This window comes from Contarinia nasturtii, unplaced genomic scaffold (genome assembly GCF_009176525.2).
Source record: "Contarinia nasturtii isolate CC-2019 unplaced genomic scaffold, AAFC_CNas_1.1 Cnas_scaffold_187, whole genome shotgun sequence".
NCBI classification, from domain to species: domain Eukaryota; kingdom Metazoa; phylum Arthropoda; class Insecta; order Diptera; family Cecidomyiidae; genus Contarinia; species Contarinia nasturtii.
Window position 1 is genome coordinate 2,905,058 of NW_022197544.1, and position 19,776 is coordinate 2,924,833.

A 19,776-nucleotide genomic window follows, 5' to 3' on the forward strand; every position below is an offset into this window, starting at 1 on the left:
AGACATACATTTTGGGAAAAAAATCCAATGAAATTAGAATGAACAAAATCCAAGAAATCAATATTTATTGTTATCTTATAAATTGTCAAAATGTTGTCTGTTTCGGTGTCTCTGGAAATTCATTCATAAAGTAAATTTGACGTATAATAAGTCCCACAAAATTTCATTTTTATTCATTAATGGAAGTACACGCAAAATGGCAGAAGATCATCGACTAATATGTCATATGTTTCGTTCGATAAAGTTCATTTGAAATATAAAAAATATCCATTTATAAAAAAGTCCCTCTACTTTTTTCTTAATCAAATATGAATCATCTTTATTTCGGGAATCGAAAGACTAGCCTAGCTAGGCTGCAATTGTATACTACTTCATATCAACAATTACACATCAGAAATTCTTTTAAAAGAAAAAAAAAAAGCTTCAACACTTATTAAACAAGGTTACAAAGTTTTTACAATTTTTTTAAATTTTAGCTTCGTCAATGATAGATCGTGCCAGACAGTGGCATCATTTTAATCACTGTCTTTATTACAAATCTTTACGAACAAAAAAGGATAGATTACGTATCATTACAAATTCAAAATGTTTAAACTTATTCTTAAATTCTAATTTTGGCAAAATGACGGTTCATACATTTAGCACATTTTGCGACTAATTTTCATTAATTAATGTGTGCCAAATGTTGCATGAGCACATACACGCTAATTGTTTTCAAGTTTGCTTTCACTTCTCGTCAATTTCTTTCATTCCATTTGTAAAAAAATGTAAGTATTTCGTAATTAATATATATGCCTTGAACATATGTTGAAATGTACAAAAAATGGTTGTATTTTTTTTTCTTGTTAATTCAATCAATTCTTATCTCATATTATATTATTGTCGTAATAATTAATCAAACACAGTCAGTGGATTTCATCAAATACGTAAAATCAACTATCATTTGGGCTATTATTCAAACAAATGAAATACTTATCTAAATCCTTTGGTTTCATAGTTCGATCGTAAACCATAAGGTTTCTGCCAATTATGTATTTTACGTATGAATATATTGTATGATGATGTAATATTTCGTAAATTTTCACAGCAAATCAAAATCAGAAGAAGAACAGAAAATTCATTCATTGTTCAGCTGATTGATATAAATTTTTTGCGTGATTTCTACTATCGATCGCAAGTCAGTTAAATAAGCCAAAATTCTTATTATGTATAGGTATAATTCATATAGAAAAATCGTTATGAATGGAATATCTTAAATCGTGCAAAATTCCATCGAAATTAAACTTATTTATATATAATTTTTTTTTTTTTTTCATTTATTTACCATTTATTTTGCATTGAGATTGATGCTTACTTTATATATAAACGTCTCAACATGTAAAAATTCTTAAGTATGATGCTAGCCAATGTGAGATAGAAGTTTAAAAACCATTTGCCGTCGATTATTCTCGGTGAAATTTTCTGGTTGCATCCATCATATCGAATTTAGCGCATATAAAGCGTGTAAACAGCAAACAAGAGAAAATTGCGCGGCACTGAAACTCACTGTTTCAACAAGTACGTAGAACACAACTGTTGCTCTTTTTTTGTTTCCTTGCTTATCTCATTTGTATGTGCTTGTGATAGACAGAACACCGTACCAATTTCATTCTGAATAAAAAGATTGTCTGTATGGAAGCGAGCAACATTTTAGTTGGAAACCCCATCGAAGAAGTATCGCAACCGATTTCAAAAAATTCACATTCAGACCACGTCATTTCCTATTCGATTCATTCGTTATTTAACTGTATTTATTTATTTAAAAATTGATTTATATTTGGAATGTTAGTTTTTTCCGGAAAGTTATCCTGGACTGTTTAAGCTTTATAAATATTGTGAACATAATTTTTGTAGTAAGTGTAAAACAAAATTTGAACTTGAAAAATATCGAAAAAGAGCAAAACCAATTTACGTTGTTTTTTGGCCATTCGAATTTGTGGGTTTTTAACACAAAGCTGGCTGTAGTGACGATTTCTTTAAAATAAAAGGTAAGTTTTTCTTTTTTAGCTAGATGAAAAAAAAGTTTGATTTTCATTTAAAACACACGAAAAATGTGAATTTTTTATAACGGTTTTTTAGATTTTCGCTCAAATCCTGACATGAAAGTTAAATTCTTTTTAAACAAAAAAATTGATGAAAATGAAAGATACTCTATTTCATTTGATATTTCGATGTAGTTCTTTATAAGCCGAAAGTAAATTAACGATATAAGATATTCAGATCGGAATAAGTGTTTTGATTCAGAATATGTGCTTGAATATTTTGGAACATGAAACTGTTGTCCCGACGCAACATCAGTTTAAGCGCCAAAACTAATATCTTATTGATAGAAGTTAAAACAGTTGTAAAAGTGACAACTCTTATGACGATTGGCACTCAATCAGTTCAATAATTCATTTCAGAACATTTCTTCTTCCAGTTCAACTTTCGAACAAGTACATCATACTTTCCATGGAAATGATGAAAAACTATCTGTCGATTTTTTTCGACTAAGTTGATCCAAAACAATTTCAAAAATGGAGATACACTTGTGAAGTGAACTTTTTCACCGATTACTGTTGAGAAGAACATAAAAAGTCGATTGTCATTTGGCAAATATAAAAAAAATAGTCACACTAAATGCATTCGATATTAATTCTTCTAATTCCCTGTTATAAAAGGTATGGAAGAAATCTGTAAAAATGTATTATGATATTTTGGAAAAATACCTTTCAATGGTCTCCTTCATCAAATGAAATTATTTTATTAAATTACAAAATATAATATATCTGGCATTTCATGTTTCAAGAAACATCAAAGACCTTACAGGTGTGATCAATGAAATTCGATACAATTGCCAAATACTTCTACATTGCAAAATATAAAAAGCGATGGATTTGAGATATTTCATATGTTAGATTCAATTTTTCAACGCCTAACTCATTGGAAGAGGAGGCATTAAATACACAAAAAATGTCAAATAATCAATATGAACAACAAGTTAAATGTAAATTTAAATGTGAGTTTTCATAAAAAAATTGATTATATATACTATATATACAATCAAAGAGGAAAAAGTGATTTATTAAAACCATTAAACGCCTTGTGCAAAATGTGCAAACATTTGAACACACGCGTATTGAGAAATATCGAAAATCCTATCAATATTTTTTGAGATTAGCCAGTATTATGTTCTATTGAAAGCATTTGGCCAACGGTGGAAAATAAAATTGTTCCAAATATTTGAGAAAGAAAACAAATCGATGAAAACCTGAAAGTTGCACTTCAGCATAATATCAATAATTTTATTCTATATCCATTCCAAGCTGATGTTTTCCTACCGGGGGCGAACCAATCTCTTACAATAAAATTACTATAGGAAATTGCTCATCTATTGCAAAGCATATTTGTTCCAAGAAGAAACATCATGTTAATATTTTTATTAAAAACTTTTCGATAGTGAAGCCAACATATATATAGAAACTGGAATAAATCTGGTATCATGTAATTCATGAAATTTGATAACTTTTTTGTCCGCAACAATTTTAATTTGAAAATGATTCGCAAACAAATTAAATTCGTGAACATTTTAAGTGCTCCTGAAAATAGTTTTACTTTAATTGACTCCAATATTCCTGTTATGGCTATAACGTGAAATCATAAAACTGATTGTTCAAAGTGATGTACAACTAGTTTTAATCGTTTAATTAAAGAAACCCGACCGATATCTGACTGCGATATTATATTTATCATGGATTGCTTTGGCTTCATTGAATCACGGGACACCCTACTTTTTCCTCGCTAAGCTTTCTTAATAATATTTTGGGTGTTTTTTCTTTATTATTGACATGTTATCCAAAAATTGGCCAAAATAAATAGATGATTCTATTTTTTCAGTATGACTAATAATTTGCGCAATGCCGGAAGTATGCAATAGAATCCTTTTGAGACAAAGATAAATTAACGTCATATTTGAACAAAAATAGAATTTTATGAACCAAAATAGAGAGTGATGAATGAATCCGTTCTATTGAGAAATACAAGATTATAATCCTATTGAATAAAGTAGTGGTCTACTGTAAGATGTAGAAATATACAGGCGAAAAGTATATGGCCAATTTAATGTTGTGCTGTGCTGGAATTCTTCAATGCTCAGATTATTCGGAAGGAGTCAAACTAGTTCAGATGGAAAATTTTACCTATCAAGGTTAAGGGCGTATTCAGAACGTCAAAAAGCGACATCAAAAATATTATGAAACTTTTTAAAGAATTCCTTTTGCCTATTATAAGTGCCATGACTTCATGCAAGAATATTAGTATTTGGAATCATCTACAAAAGCATTCTCATATCTATAAACTCTCGAATCTGGACATTTTATTGTTGCCATATTAGTTATTCATACATGCATAGGTCCAAATGTAAAATTATTACTGGAGTTTTTTGTCGGACAGTGTATAATCAATGTATTTTGGGGTTTGTACTTACAACGAACGTGGGGCTCTTCAACAAAATAAATTAAAATAAAAACCGATTCAATATCCATTTTCTCTGAACCAATTTGTTGCGCTTCCAAATCGTAATGCCATTGCGAAGATTCATAACACCTACGAAAGAGCCAAAAATAACAATTTCCACTCGACTTTTGACTACAATAAATTGTCCGAACGAATTGAATTGTTTAAATCAAACATATTTTCTATATAAAATGTTATAATGAAAAAATAGCGTCTATTTTCTTGCAAACTATAGTGAACAACAACCGCAACATGAAGTTTTTCTATATTTTTGTACATATTAATTTACAAATCTATCTTTAAAATATACAAGCCCAGAATCCCGTATCGAAAAATGTCCCAAAATAGTCGATTTTTTTTTACTTGCAGTCGTTATAAGTCGCTTAGAAATGGCGCAAACATGAAAAAATCCAGTCGACTCTAGTCACTTTAAGTTGATTTAAATTATTTTCGACTTAAAACGACATAATGTGACTGAAGTCGACTGGATTTTTTTCATTTTTGTTCCATTTCCAATCGACTGCAAGTCAAAAATGTCTCAAATAGTCGACTGGTACCAGTTGATTGAAATCGGTTGGATTTCATACAAATTCCGAAAATCATCCAATCATCACTGTTTTTTCTGCTGCGGGATTCTGTTGCGTTTATTCGTTTGTTGTACGAGCAACGAACACGTTCATACGTTAGTAATTCATGAAATATATTTTCTCAGAATAAACAAATATTGCGATAATAAATTGTCGGAGAAACTTTAAATCGATTTTTCCCGCTTTTCTGATGGGAAATTGGGAATAATAAGCAAACCCGATGCTAAGAGTGAGATAATATCGGTTGAACGAAGAATTCAAACCTATCATTTTCTACGAACGAACAAATGCAATACAATTCTGCGAATGACCGAACAAAAACACCAAACGAATATTTTACGAACGAACGAACGGTTGGTTCGTAAGTGTTCGTGGACAGCTATGAGAGTAAGCAAAGACAAAAATTATTATAAAACCGTTATTTAAACGATCCGAAATTTATTACCGAAAATGTCGATGATCCTATATCATGTTAGTAAAATACCAACCAGAAAAAAGTTCACGTATGGACATAAAAAAACAAAGGTTGGAATCTTATTTAATCCATATTCAAGTACAATGTACTTTCGTGCATGAATGGTTGGTCGAAAGTCTATTACAATCATTAAAGGGCTATGTTCGTAATAAACACGTATTCTCTATGATTTGTCATATTATTGAAATGGATATGTGTGATTGTAGTAATGCATGATGATTACAGATACATAAACATTTAAAAGGAACAACAGCAAATAAAACGTTCGTAAATATAATAATAACGATATCTATCTAATTTGTAACAAAATTGTTTGTAAGACCGTCCCAAATGTGTCTTTAGTATTGCTCATATGCTGGTGTTGGTTAGTATTTTACATTTATTTGTTTATTATTTTGCCCTCAGTCTCGGGAAAATTGAGGTTTACTGAATAAAAACTGCTAATCCAAATGTGAGTAGCATTGTTTGATTTGTACCACACAGGACAACAGCAAATATCTTTCCATTGTCATCGTGGGATATCCATCATTAAATGTGATGCGTTAAATGTGTACGATTGCATAAAATATAAGACTTACGTATTTACCCAAGAATCTCGCAACTCTCCTATTAATTTTTGTTTCGTATTTCTCTCACCTTATTCACCAAACATTTATCAAGATAAACAACCAAATAAAAGACAAAAAAACACAAATAAAAGAAAGATAAACGACGATGATTCACGTAATATAATCGATTTGACTTGAAAAGAATTTGCTGGTAATTTGCTGGAGTTTAACACCTACAAAATAAGACCTACGAAAATACTAATATTCCAATGATGCAAGCATTTCGGTGACCCATAAAGACTTGATAAATGATATTCAGGACGTTTTCAACCAATTCTCGGTTAACAGTTGCAATTCAAATTGTTTCATTGAATATATTACTTCTTGGAAGCGCGTAAATTTCTCACTGATGTCAATGTTTAAAGAATCTTTCATTCAATATTTGATGAGCGAGTAATTTTGAGTTTGACGCTTCGGTGTTTGCTGTTAAATTTTCGTACTCAATAATGTACGGAATATCACTTTGGAACTACCAATATTTCAAGCTGATTCTTCATAACAAAACTATTTTTTTTTATTTTAACTCTGAATAATTTGAATCCTGAAATATGTAACCATGCATTACCGGCGGGTCGATTTGATTGAAACAGTGTTTTTTCTTCCTCTTGGTGTTTTAAGATTAATTTCTGTAGCATTGATTCAATACATTCTTTCATTGTATTTTGATGAAAATAAAAAGTTATCCTTTTAACAGACTTTTTAAAAGCACGAAACCAAGGTATGCTATGACGAATGGTACAACTTATTATGCACACGCCAAAAAAAAAACGATAAAAATTGTTTCACATAAAAAAGGAAAAAAAGGATTGTCTTATTTATTGTGTTTGCAAATTCAAAACCTCACATTTTCTCTATAGAAAAGTAAGTCAATTTTTAAAACAAATTCGTTTCAATTCTCACCAGTCAGTAATTTTACGCTTTCAGTTTTCCATATACATTTCATTTTCTGTTTACCAAAAACATTCATACCTTGCCCCAACTACAATCTAAAATAAAGAAAAATGCGATAATCAGTTGTCATATTTTGCTCGTACTTATGTGCGCTGTATAACGTTCTCAGATCCTTTGCGATTCATCCCAATTCACGAGGATAAATGTCATTCCCAACAAAATTGTTGATTGATAAAAATGAAGACAGCATTAGCGTTGCACAAAAACAACCCACAAATGTCTAATGTGTATAGTAATAAAAAAAAAACATTTTAGTTTATATGTATGCTAAAAAAGATGAAGGTTAAATAGCATTGTCATATGTTGAACGTGACGTTCTTTTATTCAAATAAAACAAATGAATTTCCTTCATTTTAAATATACACGTTACTTTTTGTAAAGTAATTTGGATATATCACACATATGTAAAATGCCCAATTTTACTTTGAGACAAATTACTGAATTTGATTTTCGATTATCAATCGTTTATTAAAACCTGTAATCAAATCACTTCTGTAATTCAATGTTGTTCACAGTCCATAGGTAAAAATGGATATAAGTTCAAATCGGGGTTTCCATTATCAGAGTAAATATTATTAGAGCTATCAATGGTAATATCTACATATTAAAACATTACCAAGTCGTTTCGATGAAATTAAATACTGAATTTTTTTTAAAAAGCTATTAAATAGATAAATGAAAATTGTTCGCGACATTTCCGCTTCATACAAACATTTAAATTATTTTTTTATTTGTATAAGGTTCGGTTGAATAATAAATTGAAATTTGGTTAAATTGGAATGGTTTCGTAGCGTAAATTTTGCACAACGACAACACGGCTAACGTTTATCAAATCAAATAAGCATGAGCTATAAAATGCATGACCGAGTATGTGGTTGAGGTAACAAGTTGATGTAATTGAACTTCTCATAATACATAGAACGTTGGACCATATCTATGTGCAATGGTTTTTCCTTTTCAACGGCCGTTCATTTTCTGCATCAAAATCAAAACAATCGATGCATATTCATTGTAATATATATCAAGTGTACATCAATGAAGGGACAATTTATGTCAATGCATGCACCCACAAGCCAATCAAATCTGTAAACTTTAATATTAGTTTGTCGGCTACATGAAAATATTGATTCAATAGTTGTTCACGCCACACTATTCCTGGCAATTTTCCATACGACAGAATGAACAGCAATCTTGAAAATGTAGCTTTTAATTGTTGAACTCATGGGGTATATGGTTATATTTTATTGCGTGAAATATCTGTTATTAATGAAAAATAGTATCACGTCGATTTGTTGATAATCAGAAAAAAGAATTGTTGGTATCATATTTAAAAAATTACTTGTCTCATAAATAGTACAAACTGTCCTTTTTTGCACGCAGATGTGAAACATATATATTTATTTTCTGATGGTGTTCATCTTTGGTTTACAATCGATATAATGTTCAAAATACGCAGAACTTTGCCAATAATCAACTTCAGTATAAAACTTTTTTCTCAATGCATAGCCATGAGAGTGAGTTTACAAAAAGTGAAACTAATAAGAATATCTCAAAGAAAAACACGATCTTAAAACTTCTGTATAGCGCGATAAAATTAAAAAAAATATATATCTGAGAGATTAAATGTCTAAATATATATAAAGCTCTCATTAAGAAGGCATGCGTACAACATCAATTATTGTGCGATTAAAATATTTTTCGTGTACAAATTACAGTTATATATATGTATAATATTCTGTTTGTCTCATTTTTGTGACGAACATTTTAAAAATGAATCGAAATTTATTTTGAAAAAAAAAAAAAAAAAATGCGCGAATGGAATGAAAAAAAGCTATGATGATGCAACGAGTTAAAAACTGAAAAAAGTGATATATTATATCACGTGCACAACAACTTAAACATAATTACCGTTGATAAAATATGTTTTCTGGTACTGCTTGATAATAGCATATAAACCCAACAAGCACGAAAATGTCATATTAATGCTAATATTAATTAGATGAAATAATGTAACTACAACAAGAATAAAATTTGGTCTATTCGGTTCTAAAAATAAGTTGGACTGGAAATGGGTGCAATGAACATTTTATTCTAGAGCGAGTATTGTGTGTTTAGGATGATGCGTACATATGTGTTTGAAGTGTGTTTGGAAAGTACATTAAATATTCAAATATAAAAAGTGTATGTGATTTTTTATGTTCAGAAAATTGATAAACCGGATAAAAAATTGCAAAAATGGGTTGTTTCAAACTGTTGCAATGATTAAATTAATATACGCGGTCCAATGTGTTGAAGTAAAATAAAATATGGTGTGAAAGTATATCGAGAACATAAAGTAAACAATATCCGCACTTGGATTAATACATTAATAGATAAGATCTTAGGTTAGAAATACAGAAGAATAAACAACCGATTTTTTAAGTGTCTATAAAACACCAATTTGCTGCTATAATCTAGAAGTGGATTTCATGGTGGGAAAGTTTTTATGTAGAAAAAACACACACATATAAAATAAAAATTAAAACGCGGTTCAATTAGACACCTTTCATATGTTCACATGCTGCCTATATCGTTAATAAATATTCAAACGTAGACATCGATTGTTTTCCATAAATCAATGTCAGCGGAACACGAGCAATCGATGGTTTACCGCTATGTCGTAATATTACATATTTAGGTAGTTTGTTCTTCAAATATAATATGAATTAAAAGATATGATTTTCGATTTCTCCCGGCTAAATTATGATAGGATATTGAAACGATTATGAATATATCGGTGACAATATAAACACAATAGCGGTTGACTTCGATAATTGTACGTTACGTTCACCCTGTTACCTCAAAATAAAGTTTCGCTTTTATCTGCTTGGTTTTTTGTTATCATTTTTGCTTGTTTGGTTTTTAGAATATTAAGCTTCTTCAATATTAAAAAGGAAAGAATTTTTTTAACTAACCAGTAAACATATCGAAGTGTCACAAAAAGTATCTTTTTACCCTAATGGGGGGGCTCTGAATTATTGGGAGACTTGGGGTGAATGGGCACAAGACAAATATTGTTTCTAGGGTAATTTGGGATGCTGACTCCGAATTTCGAGGTTTCAGGCCGAAAAAATCATATCTTGGGGGTTTTTGACCCCCAACCCCTCTTGGGGGTGGGGGGATTTAGAGGGCAGGGGTCATAAAAAATTTCTCTCGCCATTCTGAACAACTTTGTAGTACATTATTTTTTGATCCGACCAAATTTTGACATGGTGGGGTACTCCTCTGCCCCTCCTACTTCGATTGGGCACCCCCTTTTTTTACAAACTTATTTTTTCGGCACTTTACATCGATCTGTATAGGTGAGAATATTAACTTTTTGTGACACTTCGATATGTTTACTGGTAAGTATTTTTTCTCTTTTTATCATCATATTTGATAATATAATGTTTTTTTAATTCAATTTTTTACTATTTTTTTGCTTTTAATGTCATTAATTTATGACGGAATTCATTGCCGTTTAAATGAATGTGTAATATGAACACACTCTTTCTCGCGCTTATTATTTAGAAAAAAAAATGAAGAATAAAAGAATGAAAGCATTACACCCGATAAGTGTACATTTACAGTTACAGTAACTGAGTTACTGATGCGTTTCATATCTGTGATGCACACAAAAGTAACAATAATACTAATCTCGAAAAGTAAAAAAATATAAATCTAACGCAATAAATTTCTTTGCAGATATCATTAATTTTCAAAAACCATGTCGAATTGTCGTGTACTGTGCGTGCTGACTGTTGTAATTGCTTTGCTGGGCATAGGCACATCAGTCTATGGGGGACCCGCCAGATCAATGGCTGCTCGGACAATGGCAAAGATCCCACGTGCTATTCGTGCACCTTATCGAAATAATGAAATAATGACCGCTCGCGGTTTCGGAAAACGGAGCCAAATGACTAAGATTAATGACGGTATTTTTTCATCCTTATAAATATATTTTATGCATGAAACATGTTAATTCTTTTTAGTGCATTTAAATAATATGTAGCTATTAAATAGAACGTTAACAAAACCGAAAATGATTAGTAATCAAGTGTTTTTTGCTCGGAGATTACAGAAACATTTTTGAAATATTGTGATTGATTTGAGTGTCCACTGGGCGCGGACTATAGCTAATTTTATTCGCACATTTCATTTGTGCTATTGGGCATCCTCTCCCATCACCCCCAACAAAATTCACGAAAACTTCGAAAAATACCCCGAAATTGGATTCATATCCCATCTAACCCCAAAATTATTTACATATTCGGATTCCTAGTGAAAAATTACCTATATATACATTGCAATCTCTTCTAACTTATACCTTCCATTCGGGTCAAAAAGTGAAAACACTCCATTTCATTGTGATTTCACAACGGGATATTCACCCCTTATGACTCAACTGTACATTCAAGTTCCTTCTAATGAAAGTTACGCATATCAATGTAGTTTCCATTGGCATATAGTTTTGGCTGCCCTGAATACCCCAAAATTTCACCCATGCCTTTCGAATTATTCACCATAAGATTTTCATATTAATATAATTAAATAAAATGGAATGAAAATTCGGCGAAATGACCTTGTTTAAATTTGAAAATGTAATGACTGATAACAATTTAAATTTTGTTCTAAATAAATAAATTTTTAAAATCCTATGCAGACATTCCATGGTCAATGGATAAATTTGACGCTCAAGATAGTTCAAGTGACAATGATGATTCCATACCAAAACTATTAAATTCACAATTTGAAGAAAGGTAAAAAAAAGTGTTTTTTTTTTCTTCTTAATTTTATACTTAACCATAATATGTTTTGAACTTAATCATCATTTTCAGTTATCCAATTGAGTTGATTGTTCAAGAAACGTTGGGAAATCCCGCTTTTCTGCGTTCAATTCTGAACCGTTACGTCGACACGAATCATGATGGGCAAATTTCGTTACGAGAATACATCGATGTTGCATCACCTGTTGCTAATGGTTTAATTTAAATTATATACTTTACAAAAATTTTGATTTTTTTTATTCGGATAATTTAAGCGCCAAATAGATCAAAAATTTATTTTGATGGACACAAAAATTTTGAATAAAAGATGTAACATATCAAGTTTCTGTAGAGTTTGGGATATCTTCAATGCAAAATTTCTCATATGTTTAACTGTTATGCAAACCGAAAAAGCCACTGAAAAAAATCAAAAAAAAAAAAAAAAAATATCGATCACATTTTTTGATGTATTTCAAATCATTTCAAATATTATACAATAATACAAGGAGAACACATGTTGTTGACATCTATTTGTTGATATCACGATATTTAATTTAAAGCATATATCAAATAAATACTTGAAAAACCAAACAGATAAAGTTATATTTGTGTACGTTGGAATAAAATAGTAATAGAGAAACATTCAGAAGTAGATTGTTAAAAAAAGATTTTTAAACAACTTGAGAACGTAACATGAATTTTTAATTCTTGCAATTATAACACTTCGATCATTCAGTTTGAGAGGAGAGCATGTTACAAGGTAAAGGTTTCTGTAATTTAAACATTTAATTTACAGATACTTTTTATTATTTCATTTGCAAATGTAAATTATCTGTCATATTGTAAGTAAGAGTTTATAATTCACAATGCATATTTCAACCGTGCACCAAAGTTTATACTCCCCTTTCGAGCTGAACAAACATTTAATGATGTCAATATTTTTGAATGTTAAGTTGCCCAATTGCTTTTTTTATTTCGCGTGCAATTTATTTAATCTAGTTCTTCTGGTCTATGATCCATGAACACAGATTGAAATACGAATGTATCTGAAAATACCTAAAATATTCTGTACCACGTTTATTGCGATGTTATATGTTTTTGTGTGAATACCAACTTTCTTCCGAACTTATCTCGTTTTTTTTCTAACGGAGCATACCTTTGATTTCATTGTATACTAGCATATGGCGAAATTTAAATACCATAATGAGTTGGTAATGGAAATTTATTTTTATGCATTAGTGGGTGATGTACCACCTGACTTTAGCATGGTGGCGTAACAAATTTGACGCACTCCTATCTCACATGACGACCATGTTCTGTTAACACTGGATATCAGTTGAGAATCAGTGTGTCGGTTCACCACCTGCGAATGCATAATGATCGAGAGAAAGTATCTCATTAGGAAAAGTTACCATTTTAGAACTGGCCACTTCGATTATATGAGTAATTTGCATATAATCTTTTGTAAACAAACTTCTGGGTAAAATTGATAACCAAAAAAGTTCTCGTTTTTCACAAAAAATCCTAGCAAATCGAAAGAATTTTATCAAAAACTCAGGTGGGTAAACCTTTGAGTTTTACTCAAATATGCGAAATATTGAGTTTATTGATTTTGCATAAATGTAGGGTATGTCCAAAAATACGATGACATCACGATAGACTGGTAGACATTTTTGGGCGTACTGGATTTATTTGAATTATACGCTCAAAAATCAAATAATATAGAAGATCTATAAAATTACTAGAAGTTTTATAAAATAAAAAGTGTTGCTCAGGAGTTCTGAGTCAGAATCAACATGAACTTTTACAAAATTAAACATTTCAAATTAATTTGATGTAGAGTTTCGGTTTCTGCTCAAATTAAGTTCGATACGCAGAAGTACAGGATGAACGAATGAAACTAGCGCATAGGTGGGAAAATCATATACAATTAAATTTATCATTTCAATTTCGTCGATTAAGAAAATATCAACTAATTTTTGTCAATACCTTCACATTTTCATTAGATTGATGAGTGTTGAATAAAATTATATTTAAAAAAAATGTGAATGTTAAAATAAAAAAGTATAAGATGAATGAACAAGTATATTATTTTATGTATCATCGAGCTTTAAAAATCGGTGACTACCCGAACTTAGGTCATATAATTTTTCAATTGCCGCACCTGAATACAAAAAAGGCGACACTTACAATAAAGGTAATATAATAATAGCTCTACTCTTGAGATGTTCCTTTGAAAAAATATAACCAGAATATTGAATCGACATAGTAGCTCTATAATAACAAACACGCGGAACAAATTCGATGAAAAAACGTTTGGCGTTGTTAAACAAACACACGTTTGAAATTTTCAAATTGATAATTATCTTAAGTAATATCAGATTTGGTTTTCTGTTGTGGGATCACCGCCGTAGTCACCGCCCAACACTTTCTTGAAAATGGGCGAAAAATGGAAAACACATTTGATGGGCTGCTATTAGCTATAATTTTGGTATTATGTTGTAGTTGACAGGTCTTAGTTCACTTGTTGATTCAGCGGAGAGCGATATATTATCAGAGAAAAGGTATGTATATTTTAATAACTCTATATATGAGCTACAATTCGTACATGGGCACCGGGGGAGGTGTAGGCCCGGATACCCACCTCTCCTTAAATTGTTAAAACTGTTTTAAGAAAATATAATAAAGCGCGTTAGACTCTTCGTACACATTCTGACAAGTCGGTGACAACAACACAAATGAAACCGAAAGTGTATACTGTATAGCCAGACGTGATGCTTGAATCAAATCGTCAGTTTCCAAAACCTGCTGCCTAAAAGAGTACCAACTGTGGATCAAAACCAGGCACATCAATTTAAAAGTTGAAAATTGTCGTACTACTATCTACTTGATGGATCCAACCGGGTGCAGAGTGTTCTTGATGTTGAGCGCAGTTTACGTAGAAACAACAATATCAAAACCTATAGTATGTCGTTAGCTGGAAGTGAATCCTGTGGAGCAGGTGGATCAAGCCTGGTCCATTGTGATCTAGAATTGAATGGTGTTAACACGCCTGGCAAATTTTTTTTTTTTTTTTCTAATTTTCCATCGGAAAAGCGAGAAAAATCCATTGATTGTTTTTTCGATTTCCATTCAAAAATTAAAATTTTACTGATAATATTTTTATGATACTTTGTAGTATTTTACTTATCGTGCCTACAACATACTATATAAAGAATCTACTATTTTCATTTTTTATGTATACCATTCTCGTCTTTAGACAACAAAAACTAACCCGGAACACACACACAAACTTTTAGTTTTATAGTTTTCAATTTCAGAATTTCCGAAGTATCATAAAGAAGGAATATCCTCTATGCACCACCTGCAATTGTTAATATCTATATATAATTTAAATTTCTTTCAATTGGTTTTAAACAGAGCCGACACAGAAAAGACACTATTTTTGCTCGAGATTTGCGAGAAAATAAAACGTTTGCATTCAGCTGGCTGAAAATATCTCAATATAATGTCTGATTGCGAAGAAATGAATAAGTATATTATAAGACTATAAAAGATAAAAAAACAAGAAAATATTAAAAACATAAGTCTTGCCAAAATTAAATCAGAAACTGTATCTGGTATAAACTGCCGAAAGAGTTTCTGACATGTTTTTTATTCAAAAATGCAAAAATATGAAATTTTGAACAAAAATATGTTTTTTTAATTATTTGTGATTTTATTCATGCATTTTTATGAATACTGTTCTTTCGCCATTACAAAAAACGCAAAAAAAATCATACGATCTCAAATGTCGAGCAAAAATAGTGTTTTTTCTTCGCACAATCGAACGTCTGAAAATGTTCGGTGTTCGATCGCACAAACGAATGCGGCGAACATTTTAATTTCTACAAACGACCAACCGACCATAGATTAATAATTTCAATGAACGAACAAAATTACCATTTTAAAAGTGTTACGTGTGCATAAAATATTTCCGAAACCTTGAAGTAAAGTTGGTTGTTGAGTATTGACCAGAATGGTTGGTAGCATGCGCTGAATGTTGTATGGAAACAAATGCCAATCGCAATAGTAAATATCCTCATTCAAATCTATGAATGCACTGCTTATATTCTCACCAAAATTACAGAATAAAAAGATAACAAAGAATGACCAGAAAATAAGACCAATTTGGATAGTCAAAAAGAAGAAATTCGTGTTTTCCTGTAACTAAATATTTAAATAAAAATGGTTTGGATTAGCTATTAAGTTATAATAATTGGATGAAAGAAGAAAAATAAACTCAACTAATTCAAATTGAACCATTAAAAGAGAACTGCAAATTGTAATGATGCTCCATAAAAAGCAGCCCAGGAACATGAATTCGAAAATCCCCGCAAATTTGAAGGTAAATCTTAAAATTTATTTAAGCGATATTATAACTATGACAGCATTTGATGATAACTATGAAACTCAACTCTTTCACAATAGCATGAAATTCAACAAATTCAGATAGTTTATCCTTGAGCTTTGCTTGGCTTTCTTCATCTTTACCAAATGCATTCAAAATATTCCCTTCTCGTTTTAGGTCTTTAACGAAAGCTAACAACATACAACATTGAGCGACCGTATAGTTTATAGTGATTGTGGCGACTATTGCGCCACAATAAACAATCCAAAAAACTACAGCAAAAGCAACCAGATACAAAACGGGATCATTCCAGTCGAACGGAAACCTATTTATTATATAAAAATTAAAAAAAAAAATTAGAAGGGAATAAATTCGAAAAATCGATTCTCACAGGCCAGAATTCGACATACCACATACGAAATACCAAACGAAAGGCTTCATGTTTAAAATCAGTTGTAAAATAAAAATAATAGCATATGATGAGAAAGGTAGTATTAGCGCCAAAAAGAGACACTTTCATAATTGCAAACTCTATCATTGTTGTCCAGTTTTCGACCTTTTCGTTTGCCTCTTCATAAATTGCTTTGGATACAGAATTTACCATTCCTAACAATTGATCAAATACATATTACTCATGTGTAAACAATCTATTTGCGTTTTCAATACGTACTTTTTGCAATTGTCGCTTCGAATTCCCCAATCAGCTTGAACATGTTAGATGACTTCCAAATGAATATAATTAATAATGAAATGAACCATATTGATGATAACAATGCATAAAAGCAGTCAGAATATTCTTGAAAGGTTTTTGCTTCGACAAGAAAACATAATGATGTCAATATAAATAATAACACTATTGTACTGAAAATGGCCCAAAATCGAACACTTATCGTGTGCTTTCCAAACGTTTGCGGCTGATGAATTCCCAACATATCAAAGTTTTTTCGCAACGATTGAAAGACGTTCATGATTTTTATGCTTTTGGAAATTCCCAAACACTTTTGATTGAATTTTATTTAAAATAATTTGGTATTGATACGTAGATACTGTATATGTTTGATATAAATAAAAAGGCGGAGTATTTTCGAACACCGGATTTCAGCACATAATGAGACAAACTAAGCGAAATTTTTTAAGTTGGAGCTCAATTTATACAACAAGACAAATTATTATCATTTTCTGTGCATTTTAAATTGAAGAAGCTATTACCATGATTTCTTTCACGTTTCATCAAAATCCTTTTGATACTTAAAAAAACTTACTTATGGTTAAATAAGTAAAAAGTTGCCAGGCGTTTAAAATGATTAGTAGAAGATTATTTTTTTGTTCAGCCATTATTCGGCCATAGGTTTTGATTCAATACTGTTGTCAAATAGCACTTCTACTATTAAAATAATTGCTACTATTATTATAATTATTTTGTCGTCTGACTTTTTTTTAGCTCATTTTGTCTCCTGATTTTTTAATTGAAAAGAAGAGGTGCTATTAGTTAATCAGATTTTTGACACATAAACGATCAACGTGTTGCTATTTCAGAATGATTTAATATAATATGATGATTTCCAGGCAATGATAGAAGCGGGGTAGGCTATGAAGAGTCAAAAGGCGAGTATCAATCGTCCGCGACATCTCCAATTAGTCCTATAAATTCAATTTAGCTATATAGCATTGAAGCGAATAAAAAAATCGTACGGCTATGCAGAGACTACATTAATGATGCACGCGGACGATCGATACTCACGTAAAACGTCTCCAAACTCATTCATATATGTGTGAGCTACTTTTAACGGGTGGAAGGGGGGGATGATTTTTCTAAAAATAAAAATTCTCTAATTTGAATAACAAATTTCGTTTTTTTTTTGCTCTTCACTTTTTTAAGGCGAAAATCCTTAGCAAATCGAACCCTTGTGGAAATATTTCGACTTCATAGTCGACTAAAAATTGACTAATTTGGGACAAAAATGGCTGATATTTCAGCCAGCTAAAGTTAACTATAAGTGTAATTTTAGTTGAGAAATGTCGATTGTGATCATAGTTAACTACGGTTAACTATAAGTATATGAAATAGACTTTTGTCAACTATGTTGACTATAATCACTTTTAGTTGACTCTGAAACATAACCGACTATATTCGATTTCAATCATCTATTGGTAATTTTAACCGAATAAAAAGGATTAAAATTGACTTAATTTATAGTCAGTCAGTCACTTTTTCCCCGTCCTTCGCACATTACTGGTGTTAAACTATGTCAGAGTTTAAATATCAGTGCTATAAAAATGCACTGAGCACTCAGAGTGCTATAAAAATGCACTGAGCAAGTCTTATTGACTTCTGTGTATGTTTGATCATAAGTAGTAGTTATCAATTTTTATAAAAGTGCACAATTCCAGCTGAAGTGAACTACTTTTCAAATTATTTTACTGAAGATAAATCACTTTTGATAAAGTTGCAATTGCGCATTTCATAAATCGAAATAAACACATATTATTTTGTATCAAAATAAACGTTAATTTCATTAAAAAATATACTAAAAAGGATATCTTAACTCAAAAAAGTTTCGTTTTGCCTTTAATATCTTGGTGTTTTTAGCAAGAATCAATTTTTAATGTATATTCTTCCAATAGATAGATACGAATTTGATTTTATATCCTAAAACTATCTCAAACAAACCACAAAATATTTACGGAAGAATTGATTTAAAATATTTCTCTTTATTTCTTTCTTCAAGGCAAACCAATCACCAGAATGGCTAAAAATAGTAAAAGTGACGATTTAATCGTTTACCGAGTTGCGACTGCATGTGATTATGATCATGTTTTGGATTTTATACGAAAAAATTACTATCCAGAGGAACCAATTACTATCGGTAATTCGCCAATGACCCAAGACAGTGCCGATGAAGAATTCTCTATGTCTGTAATTCCATTTGGAGCTTCCATAATAGCAGTTGACCCAAATAAAAATGATGAAATCGTCGTGTTCTTTTGGCGGGTCCTATTGAGCAAGGTGAAGCCAATCACATGGTAGAAGAGTCGAATCGGTGTGAAGCGAACAATAAAAAATGGTCGGAAATTCTATTGTTGTTGGCACATTTGGAAAGAAGTGCAAATATTTTCGAAAAATATAATATAAAGAAGGCACTTCATATTCATGTAATGGGTGTCGATACTCAATCAAGAGGCAAATCAATCGGTGTTAATCTGATGCAAAATTGTTTCAATGTTGCAAAATTATTGGGCTATCCAATAGTAACGGTTGATTGTACGAGTATATTCTCGATACGAATTGCTGAAAAACTTCACATGGACAATATTTTTACGATGGCATTTTCAGATTATAAAGATCATACTGAAAGGCAAATATTTAATCCTCCGTGGCCACACACACAAGTAGTAGGAAAAGGCGGGTTCGTCAGCAACTCTTGCGTCAACCATGCGGCTGCCGCAA

At 30.8% G+C, this 19,776-nt stretch overlaps 1 protein-coding gene and 1 pseudogene across 2 annotated transcripts; both read left to right on the forward strand.

Annotated features, from left to right (window-relative positions):
- The first annotated feature begins 1,706 nt into the window (after nucleotides 1–1,706).
- LOC116352165 (allatotropins-like) lies at nucleotides 1,707–12,370 on the forward strand. 2 transcript variants are annotated; one of them, XM_031784554.1, is made up of 4 exons: nucleotides 1,707–2,027; nucleotides 10,878–11,107; nucleotides 11,836–11,932; nucleotides 12,011–12,370. In XM_031784554.1, exons 2-4 carry the CDS (start codon nucleotides 10,900–10,902, stop codon nucleotides 12,162–12,164), a joined length of 459 nt encoding a protein of 152 aa, XP_031640414.1. In that variant the 5' UTR covers nucleotides 1,707–2,027; nucleotides 10,878–10,899; the 3' UTR covers nucleotides 12,165–12,370. The 2 variants fall into 2 exon arrangements, with proteins under 2 accessions (XP_031640414.1, XP_031640415.1); XM_031784555.1 differs by lacking the exon at nucleotides 1,707–2,027 and adding an exon at nucleotides 9,914–9,969.
- Nucleotides 12,371–18,856: 6,486 nt separating this feature from the next.
- The window catches only part of LOC116336760, a 6,211-nt pseudogene continuing 5,291 nt past the window's right edge, over nucleotides 18,857–19,776 (forward strand).

Coding starts and splice junctions, on each gene's coding strand:
- LOC116352165 (XM_031784554.1), top strand. CDS start 10,900: ATGTCGAATTGTCGTGTACTGTGCGTGCTGACTGTTGTAATTGCTTTG. Junction 11,108..11,835: donor AATGACTAAGATTAATGACG/GTATTTTTTCAT, acceptor AATCCTATGCAG/ACATTCCATGGTCAATGGAT. Junction 11,933..12,010: donor AATTCACAATTTGAAGAAAG/GTAAAAAAAAGT, acceptor CATCATTTTCAG/TTATCCAATTGAGTTGATTG.